Genomic DNA, 23,348 nt, shown 5'->3' with positions numbered 1-23,348 from the left:
TTTTTCTTTTACTTTTGGAGTTTATAAAGTTTTGAAATGTAGTAACAGAAGAGCAGATTTCGAATGATCTGCACTTTAAGTTAACTTCCAACAGCTTTAAGGCAATAAAATGCTATCCCTTCAGGGATTCATCTACATACCAGATGCACCTGTAGCAAAACTACCACCACACCTCTACCTGCTGTTTCCTTTCACAAGGAGGGCCCGCCCTCGTCGCGCATCCTTAATTCCTATTGGCCAGTTGGGTGAGCGAGCGATGCCAGTGTGGAGCACCTGGTAGTCACTCATCGCCTGGACTAAAGTGGAGCTGTGTACAGTGAAGTGACAACACAGCAATGCGGACGAAGAGAGGCTGAAACGATTGGGAATAGTCCGGCTTTCTGTAACATCTCGGGTGTTTCTGAGCTTCCTCTGATTGTAAAGTATAACGAAGCGGATATTTCGTCTTCAGGAAGACGTAGAAGAGGACATTAGCTGTCTGAAAAGCCAAACCGGGGCGGATATTTCCCGAGGAAAACCTGAAACCACATCCGTATTCCCAGCCCTGCGGTCGTGTGGAATACTCAACTAAAATAATGGTTGCCTGAGTATTTTTATACACTCTTGCATATATTTTTTTTGCCAGCATCGCTTGCGATTTTTTTTTTTACAGTGCCGCTATGGTGGACTCCCCCACTAAGAGGAAGACTTTTGTGGTCCCAGACATAAAGCCATTGGATTTGTATGACTGCAGTAAATCAAAAATATGCGCAAGTGTAGAATGGCTGCTGGCGAAGTCCTACGGGAGTTCAGGTAGGTTTTTGTTCGGGCCTGCTGGCTTAAAACCCTGTTTTACTCGGGACCCCCATTCTTTTGTTGTCTGGTAATGTGTTTACATTATTTTAGTGAAACGCACATGCACGGAAAGCAACTGCAGTGCTTGTATTGTTCGGCGATTTTAGCACAAAGAGCCGCATGTGAAAAGAGGACGCTGGCACTGTATGCATTTCTTTGGGACTGTGACACATGTCATTTATTGTCTCTTTGGGTATGTATGTCAGAGAAACGGGCCTCCTCTTGTAGGCCTCCCTTATCAAGCTAACCACTCTGTCCTAATACCAGCCCTGAGGTCTGAAATGACAGGCTACACAGACACGGTACACAAGGCATTTGTGTTCTCAAATATGTTCTTTCATCTGTGATAACAGCAGCTTAAACCAGGCAGACTGAACTGTGGAACCAATAGGGATAAATGAATTCCCATGTTAAATTATATTCTGCATTCCTCTATGGCAGCTTTTAATTTATTAGACATTCTCCAGTCAGCAAAACTCTTGATTGACAAACCACCCAGCCACTGTGATGGAGGAAGCTTCCAACTTAAAATAAGTAGCATTTTACATACAGCTCAGATATGTGTTTGGGTTGCTTAAACTCTTGTCAGCTTTGACCCTGAAATGTTGACGTGTGGCTTTGTTTTAGAACACCAGCTAGGAAAACATTAAAACTCACACAGAGGAAAGGAGACACCCAAGTAGTCATGTGTGCCTTTTCTTTCTAGTTGACTTAAAATTTTTACAAAACGACTCTCTCATCAGTGAAATGATATGTAATTGACTTTAAGGTAATTTAATCATATGTACTGAAAGGTTTAGAGAAGATTACAAATCTTACTCATTTTGCCAATAAAGTTGTTTTGCATGTGTGAGCTATTTTGTTACACAATGCTACACTGATCCTGTGTTTAAGACTCCAGGCTGTTGCCACCTTTGTGTACTCAGTTTAGCACCTCAGCCACACCCTTTGGTCAAAGTCATGCCAAGCCACGGGGATATAACAACAAAACACTGTGATCATGTTTAGTTTCTGTCTTAATCAACTCAATAGCCTTGCTGATAGAGTCATGCAAATTCAGGATAACATCATCAAGTCCTTTCCCAGAAATTCAGCTGGTTAGGACAGATAGCCCAGGAGGAGCCAGGATAGGTCGTTTTAGCTTTTCAAGGGCAGTTAGCTTATTTAAAACAATAGACAACATTTTAACACATTTTAATAGCAGTTTTCAAATACCTTTCTAAGACATGTCCCAGAAATGTATGAAAAGCTTTGTCATCGAATGTAAAACCTCCTCAAAAATAAATCTCTATTTAGTCATAATAATCTGCTTAAGAGGCTGAATTAAAATATTTATGTTGGCGTAAAAAAAAGGTATTAAGGCTTAGGGACCAGGACAGCAAGTAGGTTAAACATAATCATTATTCATTTAAGCAAAGGAGCATTCAATGAAATAATTGAAAGGCTAAAAATACTGAACTAGAATTTTAATTTCTCTTTTACCTTTTGGCAATGACATCTAGATCTGTTGCATGTATTCTTAGAGGACTGTGACATGGTTTCAAAAATGAACTTAGATATTTAAATAGGTAACAAAACATGATCCACCTGGAATGTCACAATGAATAAATAATTAACAAATCATCTGAGGGTGACTCAAGCTAGTGCTCCATTAAGCTGGAATGAAACTCAAGATTTACCTGTTTAGGCTAGGAGGAAGTCTGTTTTTCAATAAGCAACACTTGCATGCTTTCAGTTTGTTTAAGCCACGTGTTTATGTTATGTCTATTTTAATGCTGTTATATAATAAAACAGGGTGTATTAAAAAAAATATGTTACCAGACAATGTTGGTATTATAGTCTAGGATGGGAGTATTCAACTCCAGTACTAACGGGCCAATGTCCTGCAACTTTTAAGCAGGAATCAATTGGCTCAATTAAGCATACAGTATACAGTCAAGCTCTACATTGTCCTGCTATCATCCTGATTATGTGACTCAGGTTTGAAGAAGCAGAAACGCATCTAAAAGTTGCAGGACACCAGCAATCTAGGGCTAGAGTTGAATATACCTGGTCTAGAATGTTTGCTTGTTGTTAGTGTTCAGTCAGAAAGTTTAAATTGTGTACAAGGTGATTTTCTTTAAGACCAAGCCTTTCACACTGTTGCTGAATTTTACTTTAAATTTCAGGGACTTCAGGTCAATTTACCCATTTGCCACTTCATACAGCCATTTTGTGTCTTTGTATTCTCCATTTCAAATCTATAAACAAATCATTTTGTGCCCATGGACTTAAACCAGTTTGTTTTAGAGTAATGTGTATTTTATTTACGTACTTTCATGAATTACAAACAAACATGTTTGTACAAATTCTCAGATTTGAAAATATTATTCGAAGATAAGTTAATACCTGAAAATTTACCCCTTATTGTATGAACCACTGCAAGAACTTGATGCACTAAAGGGCATCAAGATCTAATTTAGAGTTTGTTTCTATCATCTCTTCATATTGCATATTTGCCCTCTCCTCTATTGTTGTCCTGTTTACTTCTGAGACGTAATCACTTTCACCCTTTAGGATGTAGCTCAGTGTACACCGGTCCTTTAATGCAATCAAGCTTTGTGTGCTGCAGTAGAGCAGTGCCTGTGTTAATGTTATAGGATACAAAGGGCTTTCAGGGCTAGCATGTTTATAGTAAGTGGATCTTTGAGGCCATGTGAAGATGAGACGCTTCATATGTTGTGTTTTGTCTCTCAATCGGATTGTGGTCCAGAGATCAATATTTGCTTGCTTTCAACACTATTTTAGCCACACAAAGAAAATATATTGTTTCATTTATTTTTTTTCATCTTAATGTAAATTAAACTGAAGAATTTTTGCTTGCAAACCTGTTCCGCTGCACACCGGTAATGATGATGATCAATGTGTGGGTTGAATTTAAATGTTCTGAAATATAGTTGATAAAAATTTGCTATGGTGGTCTCTGTTATTCTGAGTTTGAGTGGATACATGGAGTGTGGGCTGCTAACATTGCTTTTCTGACTAGAGCTAAGTTTTGGGGCAACGGAACAGTACCTGCTTTGTTCTAAAAATAAAACCCGGTAATCATATGTGTTTGATCCTTTCAGCCACATGATGAGGACATCTGAAACAACAAGCAGTATTACACTGAATGTCAGTGAATTATGTACTAAATAACAGAGTTTTTAAAAGTGTTCAAGCTTTTGACCATCAGACCTTCTTTAAATGTGTTATTCTTAAATTGTCAGGATGCTGGTGGTTTGTTCTAAACACCAGCAAAGGTTCTTTCATTCTGAGGGAAATTGTTACTTTGAACATTTGAGTGCCAATGTTTTGCACAGAAGCCTGTTCTGCTGTGTGTTATGACCACTTTGAGAGATGTGTTAATGTTCTATGACCCCGCCGGTATGCTAGCTCAATCAGTCAATAAAAAGGGACACGTTTCCTGTTATCCAACTGTCCAGGTCAGTTTAGAGACCAGCTAGCACAGCGGACCTGACTGCAGCTTTGCTTGTAAATTGTCAGTTCCTCCAGACTTTTCAAAACTTTTTACAGTTTTACATAAATAACTGTTTTGCATATCTGCTCAGTTACCTTTTCTGCTAGCATGAATAGGAAAAGGTCAAAGTGAGCTGCCTCTGTTGTCAGGATTTACCATATTTGATCCACTGATGGACAGTCGCTTCCCTATTTTTACCTGGAGTAATCTGCCAGTGGTACAGACTGAGTCAATAAACTTTGTAAACTTTTGACTTTTGCCTTCTCACTCAAGCTAATAGATAAAGCACTGACTCATGACCTGTAAAAGCGAGAGGTTCTTGCACCAGCCTAGGCAAACAAATATAATTTTTTTTAAATAAAAATGTTTTTAAACAATTGTATGTATTTCAATATCAGCAAATTATGTTGTTTTGCTATTTTATGATAAGTTGCATTCATATCATAACCTCCCATTTGTTTCACTGTCATTAGGATTTAAATGGCAAAGATTTGACTTTATAGTGAGTTCTTTATGCATCTGCTACTTGAAATGTGCCACTGGCTTTAAATTTGATATGTGATGGACCAAGTCATTGTTCATGGTAAGTCACATAGGGAAATTATTCTCAGATCAGTCTTTATCATCTCGCTGAGTTGTGGTATTTGCATCCGCTTTGCCTTCTAGGGGAGATCTTACCACATTTTTATGTATGTATACATTAACTACTTTAGCTGCTGATAGGTATTTATAACTATAATGTGAGCGCTGTTGGAGTTTTAGCTTTTGAGACTTTAATATTGAAAAAAATTTAACAAGTGACGTTCAGTTTTAAACTTAAATGTCCAAATGTTTTCTGTGCTTTCATTACTGATGTTTCCATTTCTAAAGGACCTTTGTACTGTGAGACACTTATTTACAGACACCATTGTTAATGTTTTAATTAAAAACTGCTTTATTTGTGGGTGTGTTGAGTACAGTTTTCACACATTATTTCTAGTGTAATGTTGGTAATCTAGGTCTTAAATACTCAGTGACCAGCCTAAAGAGGTGCTTAGTTTATTTCCTTATTCATATTTGCAGGAGAAAGGTGTGTCATAACTCTTGATGCATTAGGTGAATGTTGGAACTGGGAAGTTATAACCATTAGTTTGTTGCGTATGCTTAGACAGCAAATTCTTTTTAAGGCGTATTACTTGTAAGTTTTCTTTGTTTTTTTTCAGGAGAGCTAGTCACTTAAAACTTACCAGGTTTTTTGTATCTTTGTGTTTAATTTTGAACCATACATTTAAAATCCAATTATAAATTAGTCTACAACCACAGAGACAAAGTCATTTAATGTTCAGACTTTTTTCTATCTGTGAAAGTTGCTTTGTTTTTTCAGTCTGTATTGTTTCAAATACATGCGTTGTAACAACGCTGTGACTGAAAGATGGATCTTTATTAGCGACCATGTGGTTGATGAGCAGACAGGGGAATTTTAAAAACTACACAACTAAATCTGCTGTCTAGAACTCTCAGGTTATCTGTTTGTACTTTTTTTTTTTTGAAAAAGTAAATTTTTTGATTTCCTCATTCTCAGATACATTGAACACTTCATCGTATTATATCCTGAGAGTAGATTCTTAAAGTTGCAACAGATCCTGAAAAGCTCATCAAAAATCAGGCTTCTCTGAAAACAGTTTGATTTACTGCCTCTTGGTATTTTGACCTGAGCAAGTCGGGCACCTTCAATTAATCTCTGAAAATTGTCAGCTAGTTTCAGAAAAGTACATGTGCTCAATAAGAATGGCAAAGAAAAAAAAGTCGTAATTTGGGAGTGGCAACTTCTTGAGTTTATTGTGATGTTTGTTTTTTTACTTCTGTAATTATAACTGGGTGGTATAAACAGCTGGCTTAATCTGCCCCTCTATGTGCCTGAAGGCAACTTTTAAAACTAGCTAACTGTTTTGCTTTGGTTTCTACCTGAAGTTATTGAAAATGGTAAGGGTGATCATTTTTTAACACATTTTTTGGGCTTAAAAATATGCCAAGCAAATAATTTTTCTTGACTGTTTTACTTTATGTGAGTATGGAAATAATGTGCAGTTCTACTTGAGCAGCAAATTACAATTCAATAAACAAGGATCAAGAATAACTTGTTCATATAAGGCACACATTTTTTTCTATGTTTAAACCCATTCTACTTTCCGTATCACTTGACATCCAGGAAGTGTTTTTGTTTCCTAGGAGTCATTTATGTCCTTCCTTGGGAATCTTTCTGTCTGTTTCTGCAAAAGTGTTTTGCCATTGTGATCTGAGCCATCTGATATGTGAAGCTGTTTGGTTGTCGACAAATTTTCTCTGTTTACTTCAGAAGTGTGTCGGTCATGGCTAACCTTGAGTCTTTGGATTGTATGTAAGAACCCACTGTTATACAAATATATTTTTATTATTTTATATTTGCTTCCAGAGCCTTATTTCAAAATGTGGTTTGCACACTTCTGGCTGAATTAAATGTTCCCCTCTGCCACTTGTTAAGTTGTAGTTTTGCTCAGTAAGTGTAGTAGCTCATTTCCAAACTCCTCAGGTTTGTTATTTTTGTGCTGAGGGCTATGCTTGCTTTGTTTACAGGTGTGGATGAACAGTGCATCACCTCTTAGACATCTGTTTAATCTTCCTGAAGGTGTTTCCTGGTTAAACAGGATTCTAGCTTAGCCCTTTTTAATTTAATATTTTAAGTAGTTCCTCCATAACTTTACCTGCACATATCCATGTGACTTTAATATCTTAATAACACCCATTTAATTTGGGTTATTTATAGTTACTCTTGAGTTATTTGTCTGTTATATGACCTTTACCTGCAATACAAATGACTGTTACCAAACCATGGTTTAAAAATGCTAATTAATCTAATCGTGATCTGTTTTTGTCCATTAATAGAAAATGTCCCTGCAGAGCTGCGTGACCCCTTCTACTGTGACCAGTATGAACAGGAGCATCTTAAACCTCCAGTCACACGCCTGCTGCAGTCCTCAGAGTTGTACTGTCGGACCTACAGCATCGTAATGGGGAGTACTGGATCGGAGGCACAGCCCAAAGACAACGTCGCCCTGCTGCAGATCCTCACCCAGAGAGGCGTAGTCGCCAAAGATCAAGGATCCTCAGTGACTGAGACAGACCTGCGACATAAACCCATCAAAATGGTAATATCTGCCAAACCTTTTGTGGAGCATTTTTACACTTTTGCAGAATAGGATTAAAATAAAGACTTTAAACTCACATGATTTTGAATTATTTTTAAAATGTAAGAAACAGATAATTGCACAGGCATCTGCATCGCCTCCTTATTCAGTAAACTGCCTCCAAAATCCAGCGCTAGGCAAACGTGTAACAAGAACAGTTTTTGCTAAAATTGAGAACAGTAATGTAATGAACAGCATTGTGTGCATGATTTGCTTATTATTTTTTGTGCCTTATGTTTCTCTACTGAAGCCAGTTCTGTTGTTCAGAAAAAAATAGAAGAGGTCAGGTTCACTTTGCTGTTATTGGGCCATGTTTATGCTTTGATTCTGGGGATTAAAGGACTTCAAAAAGACCCTTACTCACTGAGCCCTTCCCCCAGTGCCATGCACGTCCCTAACTGATCTCAAAAGATGAGTGGTTCCAGCTGCAAGGACGAGGGCATGACTACTTTACTTTCAGGGTGTGAGAGGGAGATGGAGTCCATGTACAATAGAAGGTCCAGATCAGAACAATAGCTAGAGAGTTCTAGTGAAACTTTAGCTGCTGTGTTGAGAGAATACATTGAGCTGGCTCAATGAGTTTAAATCAAGAGAAACAGGTTTGTCCTCTTAACTGCTGACAAAGCCTCTCTGTATGTCTTTCACTCTTCTTGTGACATTATATGGCTCACAACTCTTTAGCCTGAAAATTAATTTATTATATATAGAAAATATAATTTTTGTATATGATTTGCATTAGCTGGATGACATTTAAAGCGGTTTACAGTGCAGTTTATATAAACCATTTACACTGATTTACACCATTTACCATTTACACTGATCAAAGCCCACAAAATGTGTGCACACACACTTTTTTTTTGAAAACGAGGCCCTCCTCAGGGTTTTGTAGGGAACATTGTTGTACAGGGACTCATATTTGCTCCACTGCAGCCGATTGCTTGGTACCACAGCTTGTACTGTACACCTGATGACAGCAATCTTTTTCATTCTCCTTTTCAGTCATTGGTTGCATTTCAGTGAAGTAAAAATGAAATCTTGTTCACTGAATCCAGCAGAGATGGGTTAATACCATGCCAGTAAGAGCTTACACAAAACAAAAGATAGGAATGCACAATCAGTGGACCGACAGTGTTGTTGGTTACAGTGCTGTACTGCTAGCTTCCATAGGCAGCACTTTGGATTTTGTTCTACTGTGCAAAGACTGTTTCTTAGGCATAAGAGTTGGTGTTTGAAATAGGCTAGTTGTCTGATGATGAGCCAAATTTCAGGCTTGGAGCAATATGCCCTATCATGAATTGAAGCAGTTCTTGCAGAAAACTGGTTAGTTCTTAACTTTTTTCTTTACTCTTTTCTATTATTATTATTTTGATTTATTTGCTCTCTAAATCTGAATCCACATTCTAGTAGAGATGAGTGGTAAACTTTTTTACAGGTGGAAAAAGCTTTTTTCAACCAAAAAACATCTAAAAGATTCAGTGTATTTTTGTTATTTACCCTTTCACATGTTTTTCTGATTATTTACATCCAGCATATTTTCATCATACTTGCACAATAACAAGCACATTGGAGCATCAAGAATTTTCATAAACCTCTTAAAAGCTTTGGCATTTTCTTCTAATTTCATGTATGACACTGAAAAACCTGAAATAGCTGACACTAAAGGAAAGCTAAAAGATTTGTAAATGTAAATACACAGGTATCTGTCGTTCTTGGTTGTCATTTTGTGCACCTCAGATTTTTCCACTTTAGACAATGGCTGTTCTCCGCTTTATCACTTAGGCATAAAGCTTTTCTCTGACTGTCTCTGCCACTGCTACAGTCGCTATTTGGTACTATAGTGTATTATCCCTAGGTATGGACCGCTTTTGGAGTTTGTCTGCCAGTGTCTGGCAGTGCAGCTTTTATGGCAAGCAGAGAAAGTGGGTCATGCTGCAGTATTACAAGGTTGGAGCATCAGTGTGGTTCCTTGCCAGTAAAACAGCTTTTGCAGCAGTGGCAATCTGCTGCAGGTTGGCTCTTTGTTAAAGCTTCACATTTCTCTAGATGGAATTCGCAGCTTTGCCTGTTTACTACTGCTACAGCCAAGTAATTTGCTTTTACATTGCAGATTTCATTTGGAAAGGTCAAGGTTGTTGCGTTAACGTTGTTTACTGATTTTTGGAAAATTGGGTTATATTTAAATCCAAACATAAATCCATCAAATAAAGTTGATGTTATTTTGTCTCTTCTTATATCTACATCGGGCTGGAGCTTTGGTAATCTGAAAAACTGTAATAAAAACAGAGGCATAACTCCCCTGATAAAGTATACAGTGTTTCTAATAAAGAATGGTAAGATGGATCCTACTTTTTTATGTTTTATTTTGATTTTGCTTCCTTTAATATTTTGTAAAATGTTCTTAATCAAGTAAAGATGTTTATGTAGTTGTAATCAAAGTCTTCTATATTTTAGTCAATGAGGATCTATCAGCTTTTGGGTTATTCTGCTTGCATCTGCTCGGCCCCCATTACTCCTCAGATTGAGGATAAAGATCTCTGAAGATTAGGCATAATCTTCTATATAGACTGAACGTCGTCTTTCATGATTGGTCAACATCCTAGAGATGACCACTGACCCCCAGTTCCCTAGTTTCACATGTTAAGTGAATGATTGCAGTGCTTTTTGGACAAAAAATGTACCACAACCAGGTCTCATTGACTCCTTTACTTCAGTAATTCTGAGCCATGTGAGTTATGCTTGTTAAGATTGTGAAATGAGAGGTGTGACTTGAAAACCATCAGCCTTGTTGTCTAGCTGGCTTCTCCCGCCATGCCAGCTCTGCTTTTTATGTTCACCTTTAGTGAGGTTTTGTCAGGATGGGTGGGTGCAACACAAACTATTTAGTCACACCTTGAAGCGGTTTTACAATATCTAGTATTGACATTGATTTAATAAAGTTGATCATAATGTAGCTAGATTTCATTCTTGTCCTGTATTGCATTTGTTATATCAGAGACGCTGTCTTAGGGAATAGTGCTGTGTTGGCAGGTTTCTGGTTAAGCGAACATCAGTCAAGAGCTTAGCTGAAACCGAAGTGGCAGAGTATCAGAAACGGTAACAATCACCTTACACCATTTATTCTGCTTTGGTCTGTTGCGGTTTAGAAAATAATTGTTTTTATTAATTAATCTTTGAAATGTGCTGCATTTATTTTTGTGTATGTTTATTTTGAGCTGATTTCCCGTGGTTAAGTGCAAGGTTCATGTACATATGGGTATTAACCTCTTTTCCAAAATCCCTGGCTGGGCCCCAGGCCTGCTTGATCCCCCTGTTTGTCTCCCCATCAAACAGGAACAAGGCAGGGACGGGGGATGGGGTTAAGTCATATTTCAGACGTAATCCCTTCAACATGACTTTGTCTAATGATCAACATAATGCCTTTTTCTTACCTTATTTAACAAATATCCTGTAAAAGTAGTTTTTGTAATCATGTTTTAGATGTTTATTGTTAAAGGGATTTGTTGTATATTTTTGCTCTCTACAAATATATTGCAGAGATGCAGGATGTTTCAGAGAACCAGGGTTAAGCCAGCACAAATCAGTACTGCAGTCAGGCTTGTTCTCAGATGCATTATGGGTCAGCTGGCTGGTTGTTATGGTGATCTGGCAGGCTCAGAGCTGTGTGCTGGAGTGGCTTCTCTCTCTACTCATTAGGGAACCTTGTGATTTAGCTTAGCAAGCTCCCCTGGGCCTGCAGTGGCAAATCTGCAAGTGGCTGCAGCTCATTCTTCCTGTTCTGTTTAACTTTTTTAAATATCTTAAATCATCATTTGAAAATCACATTACCCAACAAAGGCAGGGTTGGCCACATTCAGGCACACATTTGTGGCTTTATTTTTTTTTGTTACCTTTCGAGTGTTGAGCTGTGGTAGAAATCTAAGCTAATTGTAGAAATGTGTTACAATTAGAAATGACTTTGTGTTTTATAGATTTTAATTATATTTTTATACGTTACGGTATTTTTTTTTCCTAGAATATTTCCCTTTTTAGTGGAGTTCCAAACGTTTTGAGCTACGTCTCCCAAACAAGCAGATGTGGGAATCTCACAGGCAGAACATTTTTGAAACATGCAAGACTCTGTACTTACATGTTGCATATTTGTATCTGTTTAGTAGTGGGCATTGTAGGAATCTTTAATATTTGCATATTTTTCACTGTACTTTAAAGATTGTATAAAAAAATTATACGACAAATTACAACTACTGCTGTTGTGGTTACAGCTTCTGAAGAGGACAGCAATATGCCTGACAGTAATTCTGATTATGACAGCTTGTTTATCATTTCATTCATGCACTGTGCAGTAAGTAATATAGATTACATTTAACAGAAACTATCGACTCTATTAACAGATCATTTTGCAAAACACAAGAAGTGTTTTATCTTTTATTAACACTGGTTAATAAAATCATATGCACAATCCTCAAATCTAATAGGAAGCAAAGAGCTGGTCGTTTGTAAAGTCACTATTTGTATTTACCAAAAAGGCAAGCTGTGTCTCATAACCATGAAAGTTACAGCTTCTTAGTTTGTCAACAGTATTTGGAGGGCAAACCACCTAGGGCCTCAGTCCCTGCTCTGAATGACTCCTCTACAGAATATCCCAATATTATCTGACAAATGTTTCCTAGCATAGCCTGCTCTGCCAGGGGTCTTCCCAGGTCAGCACTTTACCGCTGGGTTCAGTAGGCAGACATGTATGCCAGGCTGATTGTCAGCTAAACTGCTACTACTCTGTATCTGGGCAAAAGGGAAAGGATGTCTGGCAACTGTATTTGTTAGTAGTTACAGGAACTAGGCAATGATTTTCTCAGATTAAGCTCAAAAGTGTTGATCAACTGAGTAGCCTATTGATGGGAATGAGTTGATTTTGCTCAGTCTTTTCTCTTGTAAGTAATTAATTAAAGCAGAAAAACATATGTTTGAGGATGAGGGACAAGCTGTTAAAAGAATAACCTTATGTACAAATTATTGTAATCTTTTTAACTGTTTTGTCCTTCTGTGAGGACTGGTAATTAGATCTGGTCTAAATGTAAATTTCTTGTCTCTGGGAAATTATTGATGGTAAACAAAAGAAAATCGTTATTAAACTTGAATAAACTAGGAAAAAATAGGTTTAGATATGTTTGAATTGTAACGCTGTAGTGCAAACAGAGCACCACTACTAATAAGTTAACAGGTTTAAAGAATTAACATTCTCGCTTTGACTGAGCTGATAAGGTTGGTACTACATTTAATGAGCTCTGTAATGGTCTCCTGTGCATGAGGAAATACCCAAAGGAGATAGTTGTAAATATGAATGTTTCCATTTATATTCTGAACTCACTTTCAACACATTATTTAGTCTTAAACCAAATGAGATACATCTCTTCTCTCATGCAGTTTTTCTTTTCTATTTGTGTTTTTTTGTTGTTGCATAACAACCTTTTTTTCATCTGGCATATCCTGCATGTGTGTTTTTTACATGAGTCATATGGAAATATTTCACTGTGTAAAAGGTAACGCAAAAAAGGGAAAATAGATGAACAGTGACGGCTCTAGGACCTGTGTTATCATATTACAAGTCTGCTGTCTATTTAATGATTTAATGGATGTACAAACACAGGTCCAAAGTTCACCCACATCTACTGTTGTTTGTGTTTGCCTGCTGAAAAAGTTTGAGGCGTTTTTTTTCCTGGTCAACCAGTGGGTTATAGTGACCTCTAGAGGATACTGCTAGTAAACAGTGACAGGCCTGCAGCAGGCAGAAATGATAAAAACAACTGTTCCAACAATATTGTATTCACTAATTAGTTGATGTCACCTCAGGTCTGGAGTTGAATTCCTTTTCTTTTTCTTCTGGGATTTTTTTTGCAGAGTGCCCATCTTGCAGTGATGGATGCCTTGATGGCGGTGGGAGCCATGGGGACTGTGACTGCAGTGAAGACGTGTGGCTCTGCTGAATTACTGGATGGAGCTGCTCGTTGGGAGGATGCTCTGCTTCGCTGGGTTAACGTGGTAAGGAGTAAATAAAGCATGTTTTAAACTCAGATTTTTATTATTTTTGAACGTATTGATTTATTTTTATCCCCCTCTTGCTGGAGACATACTATGTAATTCACATTTACTTGTGATGTATGATTTTATTGTATGTTTTACTACAAATATCTATGGTTAGTATGGATTTGAACAGTTCTGATGATCTGCTCTTAGTTAAACCAGAAGCTGCGAGATCGTACTGAAGGAGCTCAGACTGACTTGTCTCAAGCAACAACAGAACCCCAACCTGTTGAGCCTTCTGTGAGTATTGCTGATATCCAGAACAACTCTTCACATGAACCTCTGAATCTTTTCAGGATTATTTAAATGGGTTATATTTAAAATAGGAAGAAGACATTTGTCATACGAAGCAAAAATCTTTTGATCCGTATAATTAATTTTCTGTAATTTTTGTAAACTAAGTGGCTTTTTTCAGGCGCAGTTAATCTTAAGAAGTCAAAGTGAGTTTTAATAATGGCCAATAATTAGTGCAATGCTACAAAAACTAGTTTATGCCTAACTGTTTTTTGTAGACAGACGAACAAATACTGTTTGTAAAAATTCAGGATCAGTAATATCTCTTGTAAAATAAAAGCAACAAGGGAGAAAGACACAAAATAGGATAAAAGTGGACTTCTGCAAACTTTACAACAACCTAAGACATAAAGCACTTGAAAAAGCAAATTTCTTTTGCAATTTCAAGAAACTGTCCGGTTTGTCTTTTTCCTCCACTATAATCTTAATACCTGTCCCTGTGCTCCTGTTCTCTATTCTCCTCTTTTTTTTTTTTCTTTTTTCTGTTACTCTCTCCTTTGCTCTGACAGTGTCCTACACGCTGGTATTGGAAACTTGTTCCTGTAAGTTCCCTCCTCTTTTCTGCATCCCTATCCGTCCATCCTTCCAGTGTCCTCATCAAATTTCTCAAAATTCTGATCAGGTCTGTTCTTTTAATGCCCATGAGCTGGTTTGAGTTTGGATTTTTGCATCAAATCTTTGTTTGCACTGAACAGCACTTGATTAAAAGTATAACAGCAATGCAGTTTCAGGACAGGTCCAGAAGACATTATTTGTGGAGACATGAGTAGTGCATGAATCATTGTTTTAAAAAAGCTGGACTTTGCCATGTGTATGCTGGTTTCTTAGGTGCTGTGTGTTTGCACGGGTTTTATCATAGAGGAGTTTAGGCAGGTGGTTCCTGCCTTGTTTTGTATTCTGCAAAACAGAATACAAAACTAGTTATACCTGAAATGTTTTCTCCCGTTTTTCTCTTTCTTCAGGCTCTCTTGACCCCCTTTCTCACTTTTTATCTCTGAAATAGTTTTCGTCTTTGCCTCAATAACAAACTCAACCACTCTCACCTCCTTTTGCATGTCCTTAGCTTTACTCTTTATTTGTCCTCTTTGTCTGATTCAAAAGTAATTCCTAACCTGTCGCAAGCAACAGATGGGCACAAGAGTGCGCACGTGTGTCCTTAAGGAAATGACTAATACATCAGATTAAAATATTAGTAAAGTCATATCAATTAATTTGGTTTTTTTTTTGTCTGTTATTATAGCTCCGCTACAGGAAGGATAAAATTCAGTCCAAAGTGAAACCGATCTTTCCAGAGGTGAATGAAGTTAAAGATCTCTCCAGTGGTTGTGCTGTTGCTGCTGTCATACATTACTATTGCCCTGGACTACTAAGGCTTGAAGGTACTGACATATATATTTTTTAATTCTGTGCTTTAACAGAGTGGCTTTTAGCAGGATATAAATCATAGCTCAACAATTGGATGATGGTAGCAGCTTATACAGCAAGAACAACACAATACTATGTTTAGTATTGTATACTGAACAATACAGTAATTTAATTGATTTAATTAAATTAAAATCAAAAATACTTTGTCAATCTCAATTAACAAATTGAGATTGACAAAGTGTTTTTGATTTTAATTTAATTCAACTTTTTTTTATCTCTAGCAAAAAAGGCATGATCCAATATTTTTTTTGTCAACTGTTTAATTAAATATATAAATTTGGACAAAAAACAATATCTTTAACTTAAAAAATGTTCCTAATAACAAATAAAAACCTATAAATATTAAAATAATTAGTTAAATGTATTTGAAAAACTAAGAAGAGATAAGACTTGACTTCCAATAATGAAAAATTAATCTTGAGTGTCATGTTTAGCGAAAAACAAAACTAAGACTTGTTCTTGATACTTAACTTAACAATTGTAATGATTATTTCACATGAAATTTAAACTCAGCATAAATATCTGGAATAAATAGATATTTAGAGGCATTTTGAAAACTATTTCTAATTATTATTTTTTTTGGTACGGGTCCTCCTTGGTCTGTTAACAGAGAATGCAAATCACCAACCATTTACCTGATAAATGCCTCTAAGGTTGTTCACACAGCTGTTCACATGGGAACACTGAAGTTGGCATATTGCCTGTAGTTCAAAATTTAAACAGGTGAAACAGCTCTTTAAATAACTATATTGGAATCCACAAGTAGTGTGCTAACCTCAGTTCGCAATTCAGTTTATATCTAAAGCACCAGGTCACAACAAATGTTGTCTCAAGGCACTTTACAAAAATGTCAATTCAACCCAATCAACAGTAAGATCCCAAGTCAATTACATCATTCCAAATTGATCCTAGTTACTTATTACTTGAGTTAATATAATGGCAACAGGCCATGTCTGTCAGTTTAACACTTTTACTCCTGTCTGTAAGATGTTTGTATGAAGGACTCCATGTCGGTATCAGACAGCCTGTACAACCTGCAGTTCATCAGAGAATTTTGTGACAGCTGTTTGAAGGGCTGCTGTCACTTGGCACTTGAAGATATGCTATACACACCACAAGAGCTTCAGGTAACCACTCTGTCATTATTTGACTTGTACATTAAAATTACATGATGGTTCTCTAATGTCTGACTTGATGTGTTTCATCCTGTAGCTCAATTTTCTGAGTTTCTTGTCTGAACTGCTTTACTGGTTCGAAGTACAAAGGCCAGAATTTGTTCAGCCAATAGGTGAGTGTCGCAGGTTTGTAAATGTTGAGCATTACACCGAAGATGAAATCCTAATGGATCTAACATGGACCCAAATGGGTTCTCCCTTTTCATCAGATGAATCCACACCAGTGACACAAAGTAACACCAGTGGTAATAGGTACAGAAATGTTTTGATTTTTGTTTTTGTATGAATAAATACATTTAATAAATATTTATTTTGCATCTAGATTTTGTCCAACAGTTATTGAGAGCTAAAACTATATATTTTTCCACTTTATAGTACTTCTCCTTCCATCTTCAAGAAGCCCTTTCTCCCCATTTCTTCTTCTGCATCAGGTATTAAGTCAGTCAGTTTGATTCCCCTGTCATTGTTTTTGTTTCAGTTTTGTGGTGTTGTGTCCTTATTTCTATATATATTTTATGTATATTTTGTTTGGTTATTGTGTGCATCCCTGTGATGTTTGCATGCCTTTACATGTTTGTCTGTGTCCCGTTGTACTCAGGACCTTTGACTCAGTCTACCTCAATGTCTCATATAGAAGGAGTTGGAAAGACATGGAGCAAGAAACCTCTCAGGTAGTGCTAGTACACAGAGTATATTAACTGTTACATACACCAGTTTGTTTTTACTTGAACTTGCTTTCCTCTTTCTCTTAGTCGGCCCTTGTCAGCAGTATCCTTCAGCATCCCTTTTGGCCTTGACAGTGATGTTGATATAGTGATGGGCAACCCTGTAATAACCCGCTCTATGAGCTCAGATCAACTCAACCCAGCAGGCCAAAACATTAATCAGCCCTACACTACTCCTGAAGACATTAGCCATTTGGTTGGTAAGGCCCCTGGACCAAACGGTCCTCAGAGAGCATCATGGGCCACACAGACTCCCGTTATTCCAAGGCTGGCTGAGGAGAACGGACTTGAGACAAATGAAACTGGAGAGCTGCCCACCATTGAAGAGGCTCTCCAAATAATTCACAATGAAGGCAAGATGGAACCTAGATTACATCCTGATGGTGCTCCTGATGGCTTCTACCTCCACTCACCTGATGATTCTGCAAGTTCTAGATATGATGGAAACCTGACTCCCATAAGCTGCTCTGCCCCTACGCACTCAGGAATGATGTACCAGCCTAAAGAGTCCACCAGGGAGCCAGCTCGCACCAGAAACACCTCAGGATGTTCACGGGATGATGACTCAGTCTTGAGAGATGGCAGTTTAGATTCAGATGCCTTAGAAGACCTGCCAAAGGCCCAGTCGACTCCAAACACACCAGCAGCCCATGCAAACTCTTCCATTGGCTATGTTAAGAATTCACCTGACAGTGGGGTGAGGATGACCAGCTTTGCAGAACGCAAAAAGAAACAGAGCATGGATTCTCCTAAAGGTAGCGACCCATCTTCCCCTCAGATGACCTCTTGGGCACAAAAGTCTGAAGAAAGCCCGAGCAAGAGCCCACAACTAAATAATGAGATGACTGAACTGGGAGTTCGGCTTGAAGAAAAAAGAAAAGCCATTGAAGCCCAGAAAAAACGTATTGAGGCCATTTTTGCAAAGCATCGTCAAAGACTGGGGAAGAGTGCTTTTCTACAGTTGAAAAAAGAGCAGAATGATGTTGACTCTGAGGAGAAAGGAGAAGAAGATCTTTCACGTTTGACTTTGGAGGAAAGACTTGCTCGAATGGAGGAGGAAGGGGAGGAACAAGATCAACAGCGCCTCTTTGTGGAGGATGATATAAGTGGTAGAGGAGGACATGTGCTCATCAAAGAGGCCAGTCAGACACCTGGTGAAAAAACGGTAGCCCCTTTAGGGGATTATAACAATGCTGTGTCCAAGTTAACTGCAGCATTGTCCTCCCTGCAAACTGACATGCAGCGACTGAGTGAACAGCAGAATCAACTAATCAAGAAGAAACCTGCAGCATCCACGAACAAATCCTGGGTTATTCCAACCGACCCTAATCCTTCCAACTCAGCTCCTCCTTCACGCATCTCACGAGAATCCACCCGAGGTTTTAATTTAGCATCCTCTTCTCCCTCACCATCACGCAAAATGGCAAACCCTTCTGCTCCTCCTAAATCTCCTAAAGTTCATCGAAGAGCTCAGTCTGTACCCCCTAAAAGTCCAAAACACAGTCGCCAAATGGACCCAAAGTTCCCAAAAGATTCAAGGGTTCTCAACCCACCTCAGAATGTGGACCGTATCCCCCATCTTCGTCGAGTAAATCATTTGCAGTCCCAGGTTCAGACTTCATCCACCTTCTCTATAGGTGACTCTGATAGCCTGGATGAGCTACGTTCATTTGGGCCGACTCCTGTCCCCACACCTTCGTTGACTCCTATACCAACTCCACCTCCTCATCCTGCAGCAGATGACGCCCTATCAGAAGTAGGCTCCAATGATGGACAGAGTATTTTTAGCATGGACATGGAGGCAGGACGCTCACACAGTCCCCTGGTAAAGAAGGAAGGGCTTGCTAGTGCAGGATGCAGCTCTGGTGCCCCTTCAGAGTGCTCCTTCGAGAGTGAAGCCCCAGCTGGAATGTCCAATGGCAAACGTAGCAGTTTAATTGAGATCCCACTCTCTGCCTTGGGACCAGAGGGGGAAGAGGATGGTGAAGTGCCTGATACATTATCAGATTCAATGAGTGATCGAATGGAGCCAGAATCGAAGGCAGGACTTGGTTTCTTTTTCAAGGTTGGTACTACGTTTCATTATTTTGGTATCTGGTAAACCTTGGTTTAGGTCAGTGTGTTAATGACTATTCATGTCTACTTGGTTTTGACTTTGTAGGATGACAGGGATCGAACAGAGGATGAGATGGCACAGCGAAGAGCAGCTCTTCTTGAGAAGCAGCAAAGGAGAACCGAAGAGATGAAGAGACGCAAACTTGAGCAAGAGAAGGAAAAAGAATCAAAGTAAGACTTTTCTTCTTTTTTCCACGTATGCAGCTGGTGGCATTGCTAAATATGAACAGTAATAGTTCATACAATAAAAACAGTTTTAGCACAATAGACACTCCCTAATGACTCCTGTACAATCATATATGCTTAGATTATAGTTTTTAAATCATATTTGCATTTGTTATATCTGTATTCCTAGTATTATACATTTTGACATTGTGCTCTCTGTTGCCCTCTGCTCTTAGCAAGCCCCAGTGGATGATCATTGAAGGCTGGGGCAAGAATGAAGAAACACCCCAGACCCCAGGCACCCCTCCGGCATCACGTACCCCACCAGCAGAAGGCACTCCCCAGCGCAGAGGAGATTTCACCAGGCAGGAGTATGAGAGACGACAGCAACTCAAGATTATGGAAGATCTGGACAAAGTGCTGAGGAAGAAACCTACAACAGTCCGTGATGTGAAGAAACAGAGACCTAAGACAGTTTTCAGAGATGACTCAGTTTTGTCCAATAGTCCCGTCAAGGGTAAAGGCTTCCGACACCACCACCAAATTTCTAAATTTTAGAAACTTTATCTCTTCTTTTGCTTGTTGTTTTTTTTATAACATGTTGTTGTTGTTTTCTTGTAGGAAACAGGCTGAACAAAGGGAACTTCCACTCAATGATGAACCTGTCCTCTATGGCTAATGACTCTGGAGGGCTGACTGTCAGGAAATCTCCAAGGTAACATACACAGAGATGATAGTTTAAATTTATTTATGTAGGGGCTTTAAATGTTGGCGCTGTTTGCCCTGGACAGGTCACAGAACATTGCATTAACCGTCAGAGAAAGAAGACCTGGATAATGGATTTTTACAATGAACTAGTTGTTTCATTATTTGTTTGTGTTTATCCGCCTCTAGTTACAGTTGCTGTGGTAGTCGTTATCAGTGCTATCAGGTGCAAAGGTGATGGTGACGATTAATGTCTGTAACCCACTTTGGGTTTTTTTTCTAGCCGATCACACTCTCCCTCTCGGTCACGGCTAATGTCACCAGGGCGAAGGAGTGCCCAGAATGGGGAAAAAGACTGGGAAAATGGATCCACCATTTCATCCCCAGCTTCCATTCCAGAATATACAGGTCAGTGATTCATTCATGGCTAAAGTTTGTTTTTAAAAATGTGAGCATTGTTTTATTAGAACAGCATATCATGTGTGAAAACTGTTTTTCAGGACCAAAGCTATACAAGGAACCGAGCTTTAAGTCCAACAAGTTCATCATCCATAATGCTATCACTCGCTGCTGCCTGGCTGGCAAGGTTAATGAACCACAAAAAAACAAGATCGTCGAGGTAAACAATGCTGCTACGTTACGGTCTCACTAAGAGGCCCACACTATCATGGCTCTTGCTTACAAACTCTGCTTGTCTGTTGGTGTTTGTCTTTTCAGGAAATGGAAAAAAGCGCAGCCAACCATTTCCTAATCCTCTTCCGAGATGCCAGCTGCCAATTCAGAGCAGTTTACACCATGAACCCTGAAACCGAGGACATGGACCGGCTGACTGGCATTGGCCCACGTAACATCAAACCTGAGATGGTGGAGTCCATTTACAAGTATAGCTCTGACCGTAAACAGTTCACTGTCATCCCGTCCAAAACCATGTCAATGAGTGTTGATGCCTTCACCATTCCTAACCACTTTTGGCAGAAGCGCCCAGGAACACCTAAAAAGTTGAATACCCCAAATTAAAGACTCGCCTATGGTTGGGAAAGATGCTATAATTCAGGAAATATACACAGTTGACTTATTCTTCCTTTTTGGTTCCCTGGCTAGTGTGGAGTGTCAGATCGTTCTGTTGGGGGGGAAAAATGGAACGACTGCTCAGGTATTTTTTCCGTTATCAGCTTGGACCCTGAGAACCGAACTGGTGACTTGCCAAGAGAATGAGTCAATCCCTCTTTAAATCCGCCACTCGAGCTAAAAGAGTTTATCTCCAGAGCTTCTGATATGTTCTGAATGATCCACTCAGATTGTAAAATGTAATGGGACAAATTTCATTTGGACAAAAAAAACAACAGTTTTCCTTTTCCTCCTCATGCCTTGCCTTACCCTGCCATGTCCGAGTCTTGCTTTTTGACTCGAAAAGGGAGGGGAGGGGAGAATTACACTGCCTTTGCCCGCACAACAGTATTTTGGGTACAAGCAGCTCCCACCCCTCAAAGTTTTGGTTTGGTTTCCTTTCGCTGCCTTTTCTTCTTCCAGGGCTCCGTTTCCCTCCAGTATACTGAGACACATGGCTCAGCTCTCTACTCTGATTGGAAATGAAGGCTAAAATGTATAGGCAGTTAACGCTGCTCTCATATGAATGTAGGGCACACGCTAGCCGCTCCTAGTCAGGACCAGAAAATACCATAGATATACCAGAGGCTACTTTCACTGCAGATTGCTTTACACATTCGAAACTGCTTGTGCCCCATATTTTCTGCACTCCACTCCTTCAGCTGTAGACATCTGGATGTTTTTTTAATACTTTTTGACATGTGTTTTGCTAGCAACTGATTGAGTCTTTGAGAGCTAAAAGAAGAATGAAATATCCTGTGATTTTTCTGTTTATTGGTTGTTTTCATGGAAATAATGGTTTGAGCTTGTCTTGCGAGCTCTGGGGGGGACAAAGATGAAGGAGAGCTTCGTCATGTTTATCAATACTTGGATAAAGCTCTGTATGACAATGATAATCAATCTTGATTTAATATATACTGAATGCTGAATACTTTCTTTTTTTGATGATTTGTAAAAATTAAGTTGACCTTTGTGAGCTACAAATAAGCTAGCCTGCTGCTTAAGCATTAGTGAGATGTATGTTTGAGATGACAGTGAGTGAATGAGAACGAATTTGAATTGTTCAACAGCTGAAGTTCCTGATACTGTTTTAGGATAAATAAATTGTGTAGGTCACTGAGCTTGTTTCCTAATGCATTATTCCCTGTTTATATGTCCGGGCATATAAACAGTAGGTTTCTTAACGAAGGATCATTCTGGACTGTAACAGCCCTCGTCTACCCCACAGTCTCTTGAGACTCCTTCATGTACAACTGGGGAATGTAAAATGCCAAAAGCTTTTTTTTTTTTTTTTTTCTTTTCTCAGTGCTAGTTAAAAAAATGACTCCAGAATTTCTTGATTAATTCAATACTGGCAGAAAATCTTGAAAATTAGCTCTTTCTTTGCAGTCTTGCTGCATTATTACAGTTGCCACAATGCAGCTACCTTCTTCACAGAATGCCTCCATGTAATGTGTTGTTTGAAGGGGACTCCTATGGATGCAATGTTGAAACCATAAATAAGAAATAAACTGTTGATTAAGTAAGTATGTGTGTGGGGGATTACGTGTAGATTTAATAAATGTTTGTATTTATGTGCTTGTAAAGCTTCATGTGTGGTAGTGAAGACTATACTTTGATTCTGTGCAATTCTCCCTAAAACTCATCATCCAGAGATATATTTATTTCCATTTGAATTATTTGACAAATTTATTTTTTAGTTTGAGGTTCTCTGTCCTTTTCTCTCCATTTCTTTTCTGTTTCTTTTTTTTTAAATGAAGGTTATACTGTATGTCAAATTGCCATTTCAGAAAAGATGTCATAAGTTTGTTTTGTTTTCTTCTGTTTTCTTATTTGCCAGTACATTTTGTATGTTCATTTCATTAAGTGACTCCTTGACAACTGGACCAGAAAAATAAAATCCTTTTTAAATCATCCACATTGATTTTTTTATTTATATTTTTTTTCATTATTTGATAATCATCTTTTTTTCCCCGTCACATGTTTGTTTTAGAATTTGCATGTGGACTAGATACCTTCTTTGAAA

General features: G+C 38.4%; 1 protein-coding gene across 4 annotated transcripts; it reads left to right on the top strand.

Annotated features, from left to right (window-relative positions):
* The first annotated feature begins 288 nt into the window (after positions 1-288).
* camsap3 (calmodulin regulated spectrin-associated protein family, member 3) lies at positions 289-23,238 on the top strand. 4 transcript variants are annotated; one of them, XM_032588363.1, is made up of 19 exons: positions 289-792; positions 7,235-7,497; positions 13,429-13,569; positions 13,765-13,851; positions 14,415-14,447; positions 15,146-15,284; positions 16,318-16,457; positions 16,543-16,618; positions 16,715-16,757; positions 16,881-16,936; positions 17,104-17,176; positions 17,258-19,236; positions 19,270-19,295; positions 19,392-19,516; positions 19,747-20,027; positions 20,132-20,225; positions 20,499-20,623; positions 20,716-20,834; positions 20,933-23,238. In XM_032588363.1, exons 1-19 carry the CDS (start codon positions 660-662, stop codon positions 21,230-21,232), a joined length of 4,233 nt encoding a protein of 1,410 aa, XP_032444254.1. In that variant the 5' UTR covers positions 289-659; the 3' UTR covers positions 21,233-23,238. The 4 variants fall into 4 exon arrangements, with proteins under 4 accessions (XP_032444254.1, XP_032444252.1, XP_032444255.1 ...); XM_032588361.1 differs by having other exon boundaries at positions 17,258-19,295; XM_032588364.1 differs by having other exon boundaries at positions 290-792; positions 17,140-17,176; positions 17,258-19,295.
* Positions 23,239-23,348: the final 110 nt, after the last annotated feature.

This window comes from Xiphophorus hellerii, chromosome 16 (assembly GCF_003331165.1).
Source record: "Xiphophorus hellerii strain 12219 chromosome 16, Xiphophorus_hellerii-4.1, whole genome shotgun sequence".
Lineage (NCBI taxonomy): Eukaryota > Metazoa > Chordata > Actinopteri > Cyprinodontiformes > Poeciliidae > Xiphophorus > Xiphophorus hellerii.
The sequence above is the reverse complement of the archived record's forward strand: the minus strand, read 5'-3'. Positions and strand labels throughout refer to the sequence as shown.